This window comes from Phycodurus eques, chromosome 4 (genome assembly GCF_024500275.1).
Source record: "Phycodurus eques isolate BA_2022a chromosome 4, UOR_Pequ_1.1, whole genome shotgun sequence".
Lineage (NCBI taxonomy): Eukaryota > Metazoa > Chordata > Actinopteri > Syngnathiformes > Syngnathidae > Phycodurus > Phycodurus eques.
This window is the reverse complement of record NC_084528.1, coordinates 10,879,763-10,899,714: the sequence shown is the minus strand read 5'-3', so window position 1 is coordinate 10,899,714 and position 19,952 is coordinate 10,879,763. Positions and strand designations below refer to the sequence as shown.

The window sequence follows — 19,952 nt, the reverse complement described above, 5'->3', positions numbered from 1 at the left end:
TCTGCTCTCAGACTCCGAAGTATTCCCTGTCAAAACCAGGTAATATGAGTTCTTACGTTGATCATGGGCTAGAAAATCATTTAGCTATCAGAAGCGTAAGGAAATATTTAAAATAAATGAACATTTCCTTTAGTCATTCAAGTGTGATTCAGTGATTTAGACATAAAATATTCCATTACCACATCTCCCAGATTCTAATTTGGAAAATTAGGTGACATTATCCAATATAAATGTGCACAGAGAAGTCAACAAAACACCTTAAAAGGTTTTGTTTGTAGAATCTGAAACAGAGTATGGGAAGGTTTTACACCGCTATGGACGGCAGTAAATTATTTGGAAATATGCTGTGTGCTTACGGATTTATTAGAAAATAGTACAAATAATAAAAACAGACTAAAAATGTATTACAGATTTGTTACACTCACATGGGACAACAATACATACAGCCGCACAATCAGTTGATCTTTAAAAACTGTTCAAAAATACTGCCTTTATGAAGGTAACACAGTAATTCTGTTTGTGTCATGACTGTCATAGGAATTCATTAAGTGTCTAATTTTGTGGTCAAACTGCTCAAACACCTCACAGTATGATATTCACCTTCCATACCTCTGTGTCAATCGAAACGAAGAATAATTACATGAGTTTTTCTACACCTCTTCTTTTGGTTATTTTACAGGGGAATTTAATGAATTGGCGGGTGTTTTGTCTTTGCTTTCTTTTGGAGCCTGCCAACAGTCATTATTTGAGCCTTGCTCTGTTCAAATGATTGAGTCCCCATTGGAATCAGATTTGTTCTCTTTGCTAAGCCTCTTGTTGAGTCCACTGAAGTACTTCTCTCTGAAGGTGTTGTGTCCCTGGTAGGCACTGAAGCGAGGGTCCGACAGATGAGCCAGACCATCTAGTTCCTATGGAATGATAGACAGAGGTTACAGGAGATATGCTGCAGGACTCCCTCAACAAAGCGTCCATCCCTCCATTTTCTATACTGCTTATCCTTATTAGGGTCGCAGGTGCACTGGAGCCAGTGCCAGCTGAATTTAAGATGACAGTGTACACCCTGGAGTGGACAAACAGTGGCAGTGTCAAATAAAGCAATTTCCTTCAAAATTTCACTTGAAAATTACATTTGAGATCGTCCGACTTCAGATTTTGAAATGCAATTTGAGTCCGAAATGATTATATGCCCCAATCTTCCCAAGGTAGTGTTTTATTGTCTTCTAGGGTGGACCTTTAACACAATCACAATTAATTACAAACAAATTAGTAAAAAAAAAAAAAAAAAAAAAAAAATCACATACACGTATATATGTATATATATATATATATATATATATATATATATATATATATATATATATATATATATATAGATAGACACACACACAGACACAGTGGGGCAAAAAAGTATTTAGTCAGCCACCAATTGTGCAAGTTCTCCCACTTAAAAAGATGAGAGAGGCCTGTAATTTTCATCATACGTATTATACCTCCCCTCTGAGAGACAAAATGAGAAAGAAAAAATATCCAGAAAATCACATTATATGATTTTGAAAGAATTTATGAGCAAATGATGGTGGAAGTATTTGGTCAATAACAAAAAGTTCATCTCAATACTTTGTTGTTGTGTATCGTTTTTTGGCAATGACAGAGGTCAAACGTTTTCTGTTTTCACACACCGTTGCTGGTATTTTGGCCCATTCCTCCATGCAGATCTCCTCTAGAGCAGTGATGTTTTGGGGCTGTTGCTGGGGACTCCTTAGCTATGAACTTTTGTGGCTTTCCCATCCTATGGAGGGTATCAATGATGGTCTTCTGGCCAGTTCTCAAGTCTGCAGTCTTCCCCATATTGAACCCAACAGAGATAATTGAACTAAACTGAAGCAATTTAACGACACCTGGGGAAACCTGTGCAGGTACTTTTGTGTTTAGGAGATGATTAGTGTGTGTCACTGAGTTTAAAACATTTATGGCCTGCAAATTTATGGCTGATTTCTTAACAGTATTCCAATTTTTTAAATTCTTGATTTTGTGGGTTTTATGAGCTGGAAGCCCAAATTATGTAAAAATAAACAAATAAATACTGAATCTATAATCTATGAAAGTTTAACTTTGAATAGAATTATTTAAATAAATAAATGTTTCCATTATATTCTCATTATTTGGAAAGGGTCTGTATACAGTGTTCCCTCGTTTTTCGCAGTTAACGGGCACCAGAACCCCCCGCGAAAGGTGAAAAACAGCGAAACCCACCCCCCCCCCACCCACGCCCCCCCCAGGAATTTTCGTGGATGTGTATGTGGGTACCACAATGTTTAAAATATGTAAACAGGATTTATACTTTACATATTTGAGAAAAAGATTACAACAGTACACGTATTTACTTAAATCTTCAATTATAAAACCTTATACAGTAATTAACATTTATTATACAGTAATTTTGTATCTTTTCCCTGCAATCAGCAATCCACAATGCCAATGCAGCTTCCATTTTCACAATTCTCTTATTACGCAGAGTTACCACACGTTTCGCTTCCTTATTGAAGGTTATTGAAGCGGTTTTGCTTTGACTGTTTGCTTCCTCTTTCTTTATGTACCGCACTGCAGATTCATTCACTGCCATAATGGCGTGCCACAGATGCATAACTTCTGCCCTCTTTGATCAAATCTAAAAGTTTTACTTTTTCGCTGATGGTCATCATCATCTTCTTCCTCCTCTTGGGCGCCCCAGAGGAAGCTTTCGCAGGGGCACAGCGCTTCGGTGGCATTGTAAAGGCTTGCTTAACTAATCAAAAAAATTATCGCTTAAACAAAAAAGTTATTGCGAACACAACAGCATGGATGAGACTGGGGAGACACAACAAGGAAAGATGCTGGGTGAGGCTGCGATGATGCACAGCCAATCAGTTCACGGGATAAATCCACTCGTGCTCTCATTGGTCGATGTCGCGCCGGGAACCAATCACGCGCCTTGTATGAGTGCCCATACGGTACAGGCATGTACAAAGCCTCAGTCAACTCATCTCTTTGTTTGGCATGCAGGGAAACCTCCTCTCGAGCGCATCAACATGAAACAACGCGTCTTTCCGCAATGTGGCTGCCGATATGGCTGTATTTTTTATTATTATTATTATTTTTTTTTTATGAATATTTTGGAAAAACCCGCGAAGCACTGAAGCCACAAAAGGTGAAGCGCGAAGTGGCGAGGGAACACTGTATATACAGAATTCCAGCTTTTATTTCATGGTATTTACATCTAGATGTGTGAAACAACTCAGGACAGAGCACCTTTTGTTTGACGCCCACCCACTTTTCAAGTGAGCAAAGGTATTGGAACAGACATTATTCAATTTACTTAAAAGTGAATAACACTGAATATTTGGTGGCATAGCCCTGACTTGCAATAACTGAATCAAGCCTGCGACACATTGACTTCACCACAATGTTGCATTCTTCATTTGAAATGCTTTTCCAGGCCTTTACTGCAGCCTCTTTCAGTTCTTGTTTGTTTCTGCGGGGTTCTTTCTTCAGTCTCCTCTTCAGGAGGTAAAATGTGTGCTCTCTTGGGTTAAAGTCCGGTGACTGACTTGGCCAGTCTAAGACCTTGCACTTTCCCCCCCGATGAAGTCCTTTGTTGTGTTGGCAGTGTGTTTTGGGTCATTGTCATGTTGCATGATGAAGCTTCTCCCGATTATGATGCATTTTTCTTTTAGTTGCCAGACAAAATGGTTTGCAAACCTCCACAGGGCAGGGGTGAAGGTATCACAATCAACTGTTCGAAGAAGACTTCGAGAGAGGAAATATACAGGCCATACCACAAGATGCAAACCACTCATCAGCAAAAACAATCGGAAGGCCAGATTGGATTTTGCAAAGTAGTAGAGAGATGAGCCACAAAAGTTTTAGAACAAAGTTTTATGATTAACTTCTACAAAAGTGATGTAAAGCCCAAAGTATGGAGCAAGAAAGGATACGCTTATGATCCAAAACACACAAGCTCATCTGTGAAGCATGGTGGAGGTAATGTCATGGCTTGGGCTAGTATGGCTGCTTCTGGAACGGGCTCACTCATCTTTATTTATGATGTAACTCATGATGGTAGCCGCAGAATGAATTCTGAAGTCTACAAAACTATTTTGTTTGGCAATTTACAGAAGAATGCATCCAAACTAATCAGGAGAAACTTCATCATGCAACATGATGTAGGCACGTGCACTTCTATTTTTTTTCTTTTTCTCATTTTACTAAAATGGCGAAGCAGTGAGCGAATCTTAAGGCAGCGCTAACACCGCTAATAGAAGCAAATATGGCGGCGCCTGTGGTTGCGGAGGTGCCCATAAGGTGCGTTCGTAAATGCTATTTGACATCCCAACACTACTCAGAATATGTACATTAAAAGTGTGTGAGTGTAGTAGAGCGCACTACGAGGATATTTACAAACCCACTCGTAGATGTGCCTGAGCCAGTGTTGAACTCTGGGTAAAGTAGCCACAAACAAATGCTTGTTTGTGGCGCTGTCAATGGGTTGTGATCTTACATAAAAAAACTACATATCCCAACACATTTACGTTTGTCACATCTACATTTATTTTTAGCATTTATTTGGCTCCCGAGCAACATTGGAGGGTAGGAAAAAATAACACATATACATATGCATATATATATATATATATATATATATATATATATATATATACACACACATATATATACACACATATATATATATATACATACATATATATACACACAGTGTGGACGGAAAGTATTCAGTATTCTGAACCCCTTAAATCTTTCACTCTTTGTTATATTGCAGCCATTTGCTAAAATCATTTAAGTTAAATTTTTTCCTCATTAATTTACACACAGCACCCCACCCATATTGACAGAAAAAAAAAAGAATTGTTGAAATTTTTGCAGATTTATTAAAAAAGAAAAACTGAAAATCACACAGCCATAAGTATTCAGTCCCTTTGATCAGTATTTAGTAGAAGCACCCTTTTGAGCTAATACAGCCATGAGTCTTTTTGGGAATGATACAAGTTTTTCACACCTGGATTTGGGGATCCTTTGCTATTCCTCCTTGCGGATCCTCTCCAGTTCTGTCAAGTTGGATGGTGAACGTTGGTGGACAGCCATTTTCAGGTCTCACCAGAGATGCTCAATTGGGTTTAAGTCAGGGCTCTGGCTGGGCTATTCAAGAACAGTCACGGAGTTGTTCTGAAGCCACTCCTTCGTTATGTTAGCTGTGTGTTAAGGTCATTGTCTTGTTGGAAGGTGAACCTTGGGCCCAGTATGAGGTCCTGGGCACTCTGGAGAAGGTTTTCGTGCAGGATATCCCTGTACTTGGCCGCATTCATCTTTCCTTTGATTTCAACCAGTCGTGCTGTCCCTGCAACTGAAAAACATCCCCACAGCATGATGCTGCCACCACCATGCTTCACTGTTGGAACTGTATTGGACAGGTGATGAGCAGAGCCTGGTTTTCTCCACACATGCGTGCAGAATTAAGGCCAAAACGTTCCATCTTGGTCTCATCAGACCAGAGAATCTTATTTCTCACCATCTTGGAGTGCTTCAGGTGTTTTTTTAGCAAATTCCATGCGGGCTTTCGTGTGTCTTGCACTGAGGAGAGGCTTCCGTCGGGCCACTCTGCCATAAAGCAGACTGGTGGAGGGCTGCAGTGATGGTTGACTTTCTAGAACTTTCTCCCATCTCCCGACTGGATCTCTGGAGCTCAGCCACAGTGATGTTTGGGTTCTCCTTTATCTCTCTTACCAAGGCTCTTCACCCCCGATTGCTCAGTTTGGACGAACGGCCAGCTCTAGGAAGGGTTCTGGTCGTCCCAAACATCTTCCATTTAAGGATTATGGAGGACACTGTGCTCTTGGGAAAATATGAAGTTAACAGTGAGGCAACACTGTGTCCAAGCACATCTTCAGTTGTATACAAGAGACCTGTGGTGCCCGAAATGGCAATGCAACGCAGCATGGCAACACGTTTCCAAGCCCTTACTTGTCGAGGAGAACGCTGGCAACTTCAGCATCCCTTTAAAAAGCTGGCAGACTGTCATGGCACTCCCCTACTGGGTCAGCACTCTTATGTATGAATAAATATACAATTATTTGCTAACAAGAATGTATCAGATTATTAACAGAGGTCATAATACACCAATGACAACACATATAAACGCAGAAATCGATTTTGGCCAGTACACAACCGAAAATGCTTCACAGTGTCCCTTTAACGTGCTTGTCAATAATTTTTCTTTCTAACCTCCTGAGACAACAACACTTCCTCTGGCCCATGTTTAGTGTGATACACCATGTCACCAAATAGCACAGTGATTACTTAGGCCAACTGACTGATTACAAGTTTGAAGACTTATGGCGCTAAATAGAGCAGTGGTTCTCAACTGCTGCCACACTGCAGGACCTGCATTTTCTTATTGTTGCAAAGTCGCAACTGACTTTTGTAGAAGTTAACAATAAAGCATTTTTAATTAAAAAATAGACTCTGAAAACATATGTACAGTATCTTGTATTTTAAAATTACATTTTCAAATCCGTTTGACATTCTGCTAAAAGCATATTGCTACTGCTCGCCAAAGGCTAAGCTGCAATGTATTTGTTTACAAAGTAAACTAGTGACTAGAGAATCCCTGAATTGAAAGACACACCTTGTTTGAACATGTTCCTGTAGTCAAATTATTTCCTTCTATCTGCATTTTAATTATCTTTTCTATGGGTACCATCATTTCTGTCCAGGCCTGTCTCATGAGTTTGTTTTTTAAAATAATTCTGTTGAACCACATTCATAAATATTCATAATTTTTTTATTTATTATTACTTTTGTCAGATTCAGGTTATTTCTGAGACCACTGTAGGCTTTTCTTTCAATAACAGAGGGGTGCCAACAATTTGGCCACCTCTGTATGTGTGATGACACAGGCCAAGCAAGGCATGCTGGTGAATGACTAAAGATGGGGGTGGAACGAGGCCTCCTTAAAAAGAGAAAACGCTTCAGCAAGAAGATTCATTTGTATCGTGGCAGCTCTACTCTACAACGTTTGAGTGTTTTGGGTGAAAGGGATATCAGATAGAGAGATGGATTGTTTTCCGTATGAAGTGTGATTAAGCCATTTGGGTTTCCAGTGTGAGAAAAATAAGTTGAGCACTACCAGATGGTGAAGCTTAGAATGACACTGTGGCTTCCATTGCATGACACCGTGGCTTCCATTACACATGCACATACATGTATAATATGACACATACTCATGTGGTTACATAATAAAGTTGATGTAAAGCCATAAAAGGGGGGAGGATAGTCAGTTAAGACACATGCTCTCATTTTACATGAATTACGTCATGTATTTGTTGCTGTGTATGCTCACACATAGTGTAGTAAACACACAAGTTGTTACTGTGCAGATGTGTTCCTCTCACTTATAATTAGGAAACCACAAAACATAACTTAGAGCAGCACACTCGAAAAAGTCCTGACTTTAACTGCGATCTGAATTAAATTCGATTATAAGGTGAACTCCAGTCACACCAGGAAACAATATTCTTGAAACCGTTCAGATTTTCTTACAGACAAATAATTCACATCACATCAGCACATTTTCACAACAGTGAATCCATGAAGAAATGTTATGTATACAAGAAGTACACATGAAATGTGTGGAAATACATCATGCACAGACTCTTGTGAGCTTCAATAAAGACATGATGTAAAACTTATATATAATTGAGCACTGATTGATTAATTTTCAACCTCCAAAAAACATACACACACCTCTGGTTCTTTGACCTTCTCCATGGTGATCAGGCGACGGGACGTGTGGCTTGATAGCATCTGTTCACAGTTGCTAATGAGCCGCAGACATGGATGGAGGGGAACCATTTCCTCACAGTATCTGCAAACCAACAAAAGCATTAATTCGTCTCCAATTAGTCAGGCAAGGGGGACCTAAAGGCTGCAGAAATGATATATCATTATACAGCACAGAAACAATAATTTAACTCATTCAGTGCCAAACACGTAATACGTGTTTGGCACTGAATGTTATGTTATGTTATGACGAGGATCCTGGTTGACATGTCAGCAGCCATGAAACAACACGAAGCGTCATGAATGACGTGATTTTCAGTGAGTTTGCGTCACTCACAGCGCATTATACAGCTAAATATGTGATTATTTTGCAATCAAAAGCCATTCCTAAATGCTGTTTTAGCTGTATTATACAATGAAACCACTTTCAGATGTCCGAGATGTGACAAAAAGCAAAAAAATATATACAGTACAAGCATCGAAGTTACTGCTGCATAAATGCTGCTTTTCACAAAAAGCTAATTATCTCCATATTCTGAGACGTAACCAAAAAACGTAAAATTTACCTATGTTTCACTGCACATAACTAAAGAACGGAAAATGGTAGGATCTAGCTTTTTTCCAGTGCTGACAGAAGAGAGTTCATCCCTTCATTGATTAATTTCATTAATTTGGTAGATTTTGTATGATTATAATCACAGAACAATGTTCTGTAAACCTTGAAAAGTCAGTCAAAACCCTCAAAAACGGCTGGCACTCGGGGTGGTCTTTTCTGAAAATGGGTGGCACTGAGTTTTAATTTTCTATTCATCAAATAACCATTCAAATTCAAGTACAGTAATAGCTTTAGACCAACTTTGACCCAAGGTTCAAGTGTGTGTTGCATATTAGTGACAAAAGTCCAATCAACATGGTAGCAAAGTCAGATGGAGGTTCGGTTCGCTAATGACTATTTGTTGGCCCTGTCGCCCTGACGACATTTAGTGCAAAACAGTCAATATTTAGTTGTCACGGTAACTAGATGTGATGCAGGGAGCATACAATTCTCACGTCTATCAGAAGTCACATGTTAGAACTATGCGTCTTTGGTAAGGGCCATTTCACACAAAATACAGCTAATGTTATTTGGGTGTTCATCCATCAATTGTCTATACCACTTGTACTCATTGGGGAGCCTACCCCAGCAGACAAGAGGCGGCAGTACACACTGAACTGGTTGCACATATAGACAACCCCCCACTCACACTACTGTTCACACCAATGGACAATTTAGAGTCCTCAATAAACCTACCATGCACGTTTTTGGAATGTGGGAGGAAGCCACGCAAGCGCAGAGAGAACATGCAAACTGCACACAGAAAGCCAGAGTCGAGATTGTAATCTATTAAATAAAATACAACAATCTCTCTTGATCATTCTATTCAGCTTGTTATGATTTGATTTTTTGACATGATTTTGTGTCACCTGTCAAGCTTAGAAACTCACTCACACAAACCTGAGCACACGCATGTGCATCTGCCGGAGCACACAGAAGGCAGACAGACGCATATGATTGCCATTGTTCCAATCATCCAGTCACGGCTGCAGATATGTACACAAATTGGGAAGTAACAGAAACCTGATAGCTTCAGATTGGACCCAAGAGACAGACTACATTTGGGCTGCCACACAGACACATTCGAAAGCACACAGGGGTCAGCCTGCACACAACACAGATAGACAGTTGACATACATCTGACGTGCCTGGACTCAAGACGTTTATTTTGGCAGGGCTCTGACAGACATGGAGGCAAGCACTGGTAGATGAGCAGGAAAGACAAATGTGTGAACATGATGACACACGTGTACACATATCCTTGTAGAGGAGGCCACACACATCCACGCAAACTGTGTGAACGCCACCACTTACACAAAAGCAGGAACAAAAGTACACTTCAAAGGTTAGTAACTTTTCCTGACAAACTTGCAGTAAAACCACGAGGATAAAAGATTATCTCATCCCCATGTCCCTTGCAGGGTGTTCTTCTACAATGGCCGTCGTTGCTGTTGCTGTGGTTCTTACCTTTACCGGTTAACACTTGCATATGCAGTCAGCACTACGTCTGCAAGGACGTTTCAATAATAAACACTTTTGTTTCATGTCTTACAGTACATCCTATCGTTGTCAAGTGTAAAAGGAAGCTTACTGTTGTGGTTTACTGGGACCTGAAGGAACACACCTGTGTACCACTCACTACAAATACTGTCATTTACACAGGTAAGTACGCACATACAGGACAATGTTTTCGAGAATTGGAATGGAATAGTGCCTGAGGGTATTCTGCAAGGCAATGGGAAATTATGGTGAACAATCCTTTGTGGTTCTGGTCAACAGCACAAACTGAGACAGATGTTAAAACTGTTGAAACATAACAGAATTTCACAAGTCTGTAGCCTTTACTATACAAAAGCAGTGTTGAACTGTGTAATACGTGTTCTATGCTGTTTTTTGGTGCAAAGATGCCCCCTGTTGGTAGCCAATTGCATTACCTCACAAGGAGTGAATCACAGTGAACCTGAGTATATTACAGGCAAAGTAGACTGTCTGAAATGCAGTAGTTCCATTGAGGAACCAGGAATGACATTCATTTATCATTTATCACTGCCTGCCCGTGGAGGTGAAGGTTCCTTTCAGTCTCTGAGATATTACTGGTCCATTACTCTCGCGTTTTAAATGATCCAATATTCTACAAAATGGTTGACATAGCCTATAATGGATGTGCTCCAACTTATTATCTAATGATAGCATTTTGATGGTTACTCACTCTGGCCTATAAACGGGCAGCCAGTAGACCAGCCTCCCTCCCATGACCAGGCGATGTGTAGAGAAGTTTAGCATGTCAGCTAATATTTCACTCAGGTGGTAGGACTGGGATACGGCCACATGCGACTCGGCATAGCTAGAATGAGCAAAATATTTAGCATTTACCTGTAGTGTGTCCCTTTACCTTTTTGGTCATAGAATAACAAACTTACATGCCATCTGCAGGTTTTGTAGTTTCTTTTTGGGAGCCTGTTCTTCTTGTGGACTCACGTATACCATATGGAGCTGTACACACGACAAACCAACAAGTGACATTTTTACAAACAGTAGACGTATATAAGACTGCAAAGTACATTCACAATATTAAATAGATTAGTTAAGCTAATACCTTTCTGAGAGTTTCAATTAAAATGGGCATTGTTATTTTTGTAATGGCAGAATATTCAATGTGTAGCGCCAAATGACACATTATGAAATATGACACAGTTGATACGATGACAAATTAACATACGATCGGTAATGACGGCATCAAAGAGAGCGACGTCCCTCCAAACAGGCTTGGATGCATCAGACACCATCACATCCACATACATCTTCTCTGTTCCATACTGTCGCAGGTTGGCACGGATGTTCTCATCAGGTCCTCGCCACGTCTGATCTTTGCGGCTTGACCTTCCTGAAAGAAAAATAAAATACCATTTAGTGGTACAACGGAATGGTATTTCAAATTCAGACCTTGTGTTCTAGTGCCAGTTTTGACCTGTTACAACATCTCCACATCTTAATTAAAATACAGAATGACTAAGACTATAATTATGGGTGGGTGGGGGGAGGGGGATACCTTTGCCATGAATAGTGTTGTAATCAATATCCGATCCACACACGTACGCTCCAAAATGAGAACAAGCAACCAACAGGCTTCCTTTAACATATCAAAAGAGCACTATTTCATTAAATACTCTGTAATATATCAGTAATATAGTAGCCCACTAACTCACCAGTGCCAACAAATGGGTCAAAGACAAGATCATGCTTTTTGACCTTGGCATGGTTGGCCATGATGAAGGAGAGGCCGGCATCCATACTGGTGTTTCCAATAAAGTGTCTGTTCTTCACACTGTGAGAACGAATCAATTCTCGCTGACCATCCGCTATCTGTGTGGAGGTTCATAACAAGTGGTGTGGCATCAAGATGAAAATCAGATCTGCACATTTTATAGCTACTTTTCAACTCATTTATGGAACCTTGCAATTTGATATATTGGTGTCAATAATTTTGGCTCCCAGACTTCACCTTCTGGTGGGTAGTATAATGTATTTGTAAACCACTGTGGTAAAAATATTTTGATAAATTATACAATTTTATAAAAGAAAAGGAAAGCAAGCTAACACCTTGTTTTCAATATAACATTGTATATTATTGAAATAATCATTTACTGGGAAATTATATCAACATGGTTCACGTCATAGCAATGACAGAGATACTGTTTTCCTTGTTACACTTTCAGATGTCCGAGATGTCCTTTACTGTTTTAGATCCTCTCTGATTTAAATTCACTATTATCACTGTTCAATCAGTTTGTTAAAATATACAGTGCCGTGAAAGAAGTATTGGCCCCCTTCTCAAATGCTTATATTTTTGCAGTTTCCCCACATTAATATTTAAGATCATCAAACAAATGTAAATATCAGACTGTAACCCAACTGAAAATAAAATGCTGTTTTTAAAGGGTGATTTCATTTATCAAGGGAAAAATAACTATTCAAAATGACCTGGCCCTGTGTAAAAAAAAAAAAAGTACTGACCTCCTAAACCTAATAACTGGTTGAGCCATCCCCAGCAACTATAATCAACCATTTTCTACAAACTGACAATTTCACATCTCTGTGGAGATATTTTGGCCGACTCTTCCGTGCAGAATTGTTTGAATTCAGCAAAAAATTTAGGTTTTCGAACATGAATGCTCTTTTTAAGGTCATGCATTTCAATCATATTCAAGTCTGGACTTTAAGTAGAAAAACGCGAAAACCATTTTGTTTTTTTAAGCCATTCAGAAGTCAGAAGTTGACTTGCTGATGTGTTTTAGATCGTTATCCTGCTGCAGAACCCAAGTGCGCTTCACCTTGACGTCACAAACTGATGGCTGAACATTTCTGCTAAAGAGTAGAATTCATGGTTCTATCAATCACAGCAAGTTGTCCAGGCCCTGAAGGAGAAAAGTACACCAAGACCATCACATTACCACCACCATGTTTGACTGTTAGTTTGATTATGTTTTTCTGAAATGCTGTGCTACACTTACGCCAGATGTAACAAGACACACACCCGCCTCAAAGCTCAACTTTCACCTCATCAGTCCATATAATATTTGGAATCATTCAGATGTTTTTTTTTTTTTTTTGCAAAAGTGAGAGGAGCCTTTATCTTCTTTTTGGTTTAGCAGTGGTTTTGTTGTGTCATGAGCACTGACCTTAACGGAGGCAACAGAGGTTTGCAGTTCTTTAGAAGTTGTCCTAGAGGACATGCTGGAGAGACTACGTCTTTCGGCTGGAACTGGGAACGCCTCGGGATCCCCCTGGAAGAGCTGGTTGAAGTGGTTGGGGAGAGGGAAGTCTGGGCGTCCCTGCTAAAGCTACTGCCCCCCCAACCCGACCTCGGATAAGCGGTAGAAAATGGATGGATGGATGTATTGGAATCTACTTCTGATCGTGTCATTTTGTTGCAGCTTTTTTAGATCTTCTGTCCAACTTGATTTTGTCGGGACAGATTCTGTTTAAGTGACTTCTTGATTGAACAGGTCTGGAGGTAATCAGGTTTGGGTGTGATCAGTGAAAATTAACCAAACATTGTGATTACCCACAATTAATTCATGATTGAACGAGGAGGCTAATTACTTTTTCACACAGGGCCAGGTAACTGAATAGTTTCCGCCCCCCCCCCCCTTAATAAATGAAATCACCATTTAAAAACAGCATTTTATATTTGTCTGATATTTACATTTGTTTGATGATCTTAAACAATGAAGTGGGGAAACTATGCAAAAATAAAAGAATTAGAGAAGGGAGCCAATACTTTTTCACAGCACTGTCGATGTCATTTGCCGTCAAACCTCTCCAGTTTCTCACCCATCGGCCAAAATAAATGTAATCTGGATGCTCAGGGATGTTGTTTGGGTCAGTGCCATAATCTTCCAGTAAGCAGAAGATGTGCTGAGGGTTCTTTAGATTTACAACACCCTGAAATGGCAGGTAATCCATTGCCTGCACAGGGAATAAACATGATATTGTGAACATGCAGTCACTTTAACTTTAGGTACAGCCACACCTCTAATGAGATCCAATACTGCACAATAGGTGTGTCAAAAATGATCTAAAAAATAAATGTAGTTTTGTACTTTACTTGAACATAACAGCAGCTAACTATAACAGACTTTCCATCTGAGTATTATAATCATTGTACATGCCTTTTTTGTTTTTTTAAATCTTGTATTGGATCACATTAGATTGTACTGGTGTACGCAAGAACAAAGCAAAGTGTTGGGTGAATGGTTGAGTTGATCGAAATGCAACCTATTTCATTGAAATGTACACTCTCATGTAACAATTCCGTCACTTACATCAATTCGTTTAATTCTTTCTGTGAAGTCCAAGGTTTTATTGAAGGTATAAACATTTATTCTGTATGTTGAGTCTTTGTGCAAGAATGGCAACTGCCAAAGAGAAAGCACAGAATGAAGGTTTTAGTAGAACCATAAAGATTGTTTAACATTATACAGCAAAACTGACCACTGACCATGTTCTGTTCTGGGTAGCTCAGTAAGGATGTTCTGAGCTCACTGTGGTTTGGTCCATGGCCCCATAGCTCAAACGCAGACCTTGATGTATGTTTAATAATAACTACAAATATTACTGTGCATAAAACCCCAGAATGATTCAAAAATACCTCATGAACGGCAATACATGAAAACACTGTACTGGGTGCAATATGTACATCATGAAAAATATTGATTTCTTGATTGCAAGCATAAAAATTCTTACTTTGCACAAACAGATCGGGCCATGACGCAGCAGATATCGTCCTCTGTCAAATCATCTAGACACCAGAAAGGACACTTGGAGAGAGTTAAAGTACTGTTAACTCTCTACTTTACTTAAAATTTTATATTTTGCTGTTTTGTATCATTAAAATTACCGTATATCATCTTGTTCAGGGTCACGGGGAGCTGGAACCTATCCCAGCTGACTACTGGGGAAAGGCTACAGCCTGGACTAGTCATTAGTCAATCGCAGGACACACATAGATTACCAGTCAGCTGAGATCGGCTCCAACTTACCCGCAACCCTAACGAGGACAAGTAATATACAAAGTGGATGGATGGATGCACTGTCATCTCTTCTCGACAATGCAACACCCAATAGGACATGATGAGAGAGAACAGAAAATGACAGGGGAGGACAGGATGTGGGAAATGAGCAAGGCAGTGCTACTGATGAGTGGTGCAGAGGGATACTTTTATAGTTTCTAAACATCTGAAAGAACCTATGATTTGATATCTTAATATAACCTGTGTTATTGTTCGTGGTCCCAGAACAAGCAATTAAAACCTATAGCGTGTCTATGAAACTAATTAATGAATTAAAACCATAACCTCTACAGAGTTGCTGAGCCGCCACATTATGGAAGGGTGGGCCCAGCCCCCTCCACCTGCAAGGGAGAGCCAAGCCAGTGAGCCCATCCAGCGGGGGACCCAGGCAGGGGAACGCCACTCACTCCCCAGGACCCAGGGCGGTCCCCCAGCCCAACTGAAGCGCCCCGAACAGTCCAAAAGGGAGGGCCAAGGGTAACGGACCACCACTCCCCACACCCCGCGCACCCCACCGATGCCACCACTTTTACCAACCTTGGAGAGCAACCACCAAAAGGGCCAAACGCAGGAGCCAGCTGCCACCCGAAAAAGGTCACAGCTCGCCAAAAGCAAGCCCATGTTAAGCGCAGGTACTTGTGTTCAGTTGCCGACTAATCTCATAAACTAGGGATGAGCATACAGTATCTATCCTGGGTTATCAAATATAAAATCTGAAAAATGTGTTGTGCATTTGTATTCAGCCCCCTGCATCAATAACACCTTCATGGAGAACCCCCTCCAAAAGTCATCAAGTCGTCGGGGGGGTTGGAGAATTTTCCTTCCAGATACTTGTCAACCGGGGCTGGACATAGTTTTCCCACCATATATTTGATGTCGACAGGGGAGTGGTGGGGCTGCCGGACAGCTAGGGGCCCTCAAATGCTCATGGCCCTGAGACTGTTGTTCCCTTTTTCCCACAGTTCGACACCCCGTCCGCTTTGCCTTTCTACCAGCTTTGCACATCTAGGCACTGATACTTTTGCCCATTCTTTTTTTGCAAATTTACTCAAGCTCAGCCAGATTGGATGGAGAGCGTCTGAGAGCGTCTGTCTTTCAAGTCTTGCCACAATGTTCAATGGGATTTGGTTCTGGACTTTGACTGGGCCATTGTAACATGAATATTCTTTGATCTAAACCATTTCATTGTAGCTCCGGCTTTATGTTTAGGGTTATTGTCTTGCTGTAAGATTAATCTATTTTCCCTGTTTTTTGCAGCTTCCAAAAGGTTTTCTTCCAGGATTGCCCCGTATTTAACTCCATCTTCCCATCAACTCTGACCAGCCTTCCTGTCCAAGCTGAAGAAAAGCATCCCCACAGCATGATGTTGCAATGTTTCACAGTGGGGATAATGTGTGGCAGAAAACGAACACTGCTCGTCACTGTTTGCCGTGACCCCTCCATGGATTGTAGCAAACTGCAAACGGCACTATTCAACAACGGCTTTCTTCTTGCCATTATTCCATGAATGCCAGATTTGTTGAGTACACGACTTGTGGACAGATTTTTCCCACCTGAGCTGTGGACCTCTGCAGCTCCTCCAGAGTGACCTTGGGCCTCTCGGCTGCTTCTCTGACAAATGCTCTCCTCGCTCGCTTTCGTTTAGGTGGACGGCCATGTCTTGGTAGATTAACAGTTGTGCCATATTGTTTCTATTTTCGTATGATGGATTTGAACGGTGCCCTTTGAGATGTTCAAAGCTTGGTAGTGATGTTACGCTTCAAAGCATGTGTCAGGTAATGGATGGGGCGTTTCCACAAAGTGCGTATCGAGGCTTGCTTCATTTAGGCGAGGAGACGGAAATGATGACGTCTGAAACCTCGCTTCCCAGCTATACCACGTGACCGATTCGGGAAGTGCTTCAGATTTTGCCGGGACGTTTGACAGCAATATAAACCCTTCATGCGGGCTCTCCATTTAAAATGTGTTTATTTTTTGTGTTTGGCGAAAGCTTGGACAGGCGGCACGGTGGACGACTGGTTAGAGCGTCAGCCTCACAGTTCTGAGGACCCGGGTTCAATCCCCGGCCCCGACTGTGTGGAGTTTGCATGTTCTCCCCGTGCCTGCGTGGGTTTTCTCCGGGCACTCCGGTTTCCTCCCACATCCCAAAAACATGCATAAATTGGAGACTCTAAATTGCCCGTAGGTGTGACTGTGAGTGCAAATGGTTGTCTGTTTCGATGTGCCCTGCGATTGGCTGGCAACCAGTTCAGGGTGTAACCCGCCTCCTGCCCGATGACAGCTGGGATAGGCTCCAAGCACGCCCGCGACCCTAGTGAGGATAAGCGGCTCAGAAAATGGATGGATGGATGGAAAGCTTGGACAGTCGAGAGAGCGAGCGACTGTAACGGATTACAGCTCGCACAGTACCAGATGTCACTCAGTGGTCGTGCAATTTCGAACCTCAGGCAGCACCGTGCAGGATAGATAACTATCATTACTTCAAACATAAATTACGTTTGTTTATCAAGAACTGTATTTTCCTACAATTTCTTATTTAATTCAAAGGTGATGTGTCTATTTTGTTCCAAGCAAATGGGTAGAAGAAACACTACGGGAGAGGAAAAATTACCGTACGGCAATTTATATAATCCTGCTCTTTGGTGAATCACTTGAAACAAAAGAACTGTTGAGAAGCTGTTATTTCTGAATACAAATTCACCCGTTCTATACGCCATTGTCCAAGTTACACAAGCAATTGCAGTGCCTTCGTCCTGGTTCCGCAAGCACTTTCACAGTCCTGTCTGCTTAAAGTGACAGAAAAACATGATACAACCTGACATAGCATATGATACTACCATTTTGGAAACATTTTACGCACACAGAGAATATGCTTAAAAATAATCTATTATACACTTTGTGCCGAGAAATTCTTTGGTCAAAAATTGTTTTGTAATACAATGTCTTTGACAAGGGCCAAAACAGAGGCAGAAATGCAATGCGTCCCACATAATGTGGTTAAGAACAGCTTCCTGTGGTTATGCGCATGGCCAGCAGGTGGTTTCGTGTGCACATAAAGCATCAAGAAATTAACCATTACTCCAGCCAATTCACTGAAGCGTTAACATGCCTCATGAAGCTTCATCTGACCATCACTAATGCTCTGGCTAATTATTATTTTTTTTAATATATAACCTAAACCTGTTTTAAACTTCTCTAGAACTTCATCCCTGACCTGTCTGGTGAGTTCCTTGGTCTTCATGACGCTGTTGTTCACTAGTGTTCTCCTACAAACCACTAAGGCCTTCACGGAACAGGTGTATTTACACTGAGAGTAAGTTACACACAGGTGGACTATATTTCCTAACTTGGTGACTTAAAGCAATTGATTGCACTGGATTCTATTCAGGGGAATTAGAGTCCAGTTGGCTGAATATAAATGCACGTCACACTTCAGATTTATATTTGCTTGAAATTTTAACAACTGTGTATCATTTTTTTTTGTTCCACTTCAAAATTATGTGCTACTTAGTGTTGGTCTATCACATCAAATTTCCACAAAATACACTCAAGTTTGTGATTGTAAGGTCACAAAATGTGAAAAAGTTCAAAGGGTATGAATACTTTATCAAAGCACTGTAATTAAGTCACACTCTTTTATTCTAATTTTAAGTACGTTTTTGAGTAAATTCTCTACAGGCAAATAGCACTCAAAAACGTTCCCTGTTCCGACACACAAAAAAATCATCATCTGATTATCAAAATTCTTGCAGCATTGTACTCAGGTTGAACTGGCCATTCCAACCAGACTTTTTTTTTTTTTACAGACTGCTATTTTTGGGTAATTTTGTCACATTGCTACTGTTATGGATACCTTTTCTTTAAAGTTCAACCCAGGACTGAAAGGTTTTCCTCTGAGAGCCAGCAGTGCCTTGATTTCCTGGAGAAATGAACACATAAATAATGACTTATAATTACACATATTTTAGAAGTGTTAATGCTGCAGCAGTAGCAAATCCGTATCATGAAAAAACACAAGACATTGTTTTCGCAAATATAAAGCATACTGCACTATTCTGTCCTTAGATCCTGCTGCATGAGAACAAAATCACTGTTGTTAAAATATGTGCAAATGTCATTTCCGATCAACTTAGATAAAGCGCTACTCTCATCCTCAAGAGCTCACCGATTTAGCTAACAAAAAAAAAGTTTAACCTGAAATTAAAAATGTTTACAAATGTAGCTAAAACTTCCTTATTTCTCAACGGATTTGCTCCGTTCCTACTTCTATGTGTTAAGATCATTCGGGTTATGTAATCATACACTAACGCTCATAACCAAAGCCTTCAAGCTTGATTCCAACGTTCCCTAAAAGCTTCCGATTGTATTAGCGGACAGCTAACACACGACAGAAGGATGTCGTCTATGGCTTTGCTCTTTTCTATAAATCCATGTACTGTCTCTCATGAAAAGATCGGGATGGAATTGATGCCAGTTTATGCAGATTTACCGGTAACCTGAACTCCAAGTTATCTTGAGCAAGATGCAATAAATATTGAAGCCCTGATCGTCTACTGGGGGCTGCCATGTTTATTGTTGATTCAAAATACGTCCGGCTAGAAACAAAGTCGAGGAAAGAACGACCCATTGCAGGGAAGAATTGAATAATTCTCTGTGCGTTTTACAATGCCACATGTGATTTTGTAAATGCGTACTGTACGAACATGATAACAAGTGGAAACCAATTAGATGTGTATTCAAACTGGTGTATAATGGGGTTTAACTTTAATAACGGGTAAACGTGTGGTTTTGAATTGCTCCCCCAAGACATGTCATTTGATCGTTAATACGTTATTAATAACCAAAGTAACTAACACTGCCCTCCACTTCTGTGTCAAGATCAACTAGTTCATTGTGGGTTGTAATCTGCTTTACCGTAACAGGGCAGGCGCCTTGTCTGCCCCGCCCTCTCT

General features: G+C 40.5%; 1 protein-coding gene across 5 annotated transcripts; it reads right to left on the bottom strand.

Moving 5' to 3' along the window:
• Positions 1–340: 340 nt before the first annotated feature.
• Positions 341–19,596, bottom strand: trmt11 (tRNA methyltransferase 11 homolog). 5 transcript variants are annotated; one of them, XM_061673929.1, is made up of 13 exons: positions 19,490–19,596; positions 18,854–18,919; positions 14,675–14,748; positions 14,430–14,511; positions 14,254–14,346; positions 13,763–13,897; positions 11,635–11,791; positions 11,478–11,558; positions 11,148–11,312; positions 10,849–10,921; positions 10,638–10,772; positions 7,798–7,918; positions 341–908 (listed from the first exon to the last, which is right to left on the bottom strand). In XM_061673929.1, the coding sequence occupies exons 1-13, from the start codon at positions 19,565–19,567 to the stop codon at positions 762–764; spliced, it is 1,407 nt and encodes a 468-aa protein (XP_061529913.1). In that variant the 5' UTR covers positions 19,568–19,596; the 3' UTR covers positions 341–761. The 5 variants fall into 5 exon arrangements, with proteins under 5 accessions (XP_061529913.1, XP_061529911.1, XP_061529912.1 ...); XM_061673927.1 differs by lacking the exons at positions 18,854–18,919; positions 19,490–19,596 and adding an exon at positions 14,829–18,835; XM_061673928.1 differs by lacking the exons at positions 13,763–13,897; positions 14,254–14,346; positions 14,430–14,511; positions 14,675–14,748 and having other exon boundaries at positions 19,490–19,572.
• Positions 19,597–19,952: the final 356 nt, after the last annotated feature.

What these genes read in the sequence shown, in the direction of transcription:
- trmt11 (XM_061673929.1), bottom strand. Translation starts at nt 19,567, where the DNA reads ATGGCAGCCCCCAGTAGACGATCAGGGCTTCAATATTTATTGCATCTT. An exon ending in ACTTGGAGTTCAGGTTACCG is followed by an intron (nt 18,920 to 19,489) that starts GTAAATCTGCAT and finishes TCATTTCTCCAG; the next exon opens with GAAATCAAGGCACTGCTGGC. An exon ending in ACAAAACCTGCAGATGGCAT is followed by an intron (nt 10,773 to 10,848) that starts GTAAGTTTGTTA and finishes TGCTCATTCTAG; the next exon opens with CTATGCCGAGTCGCATGTGG.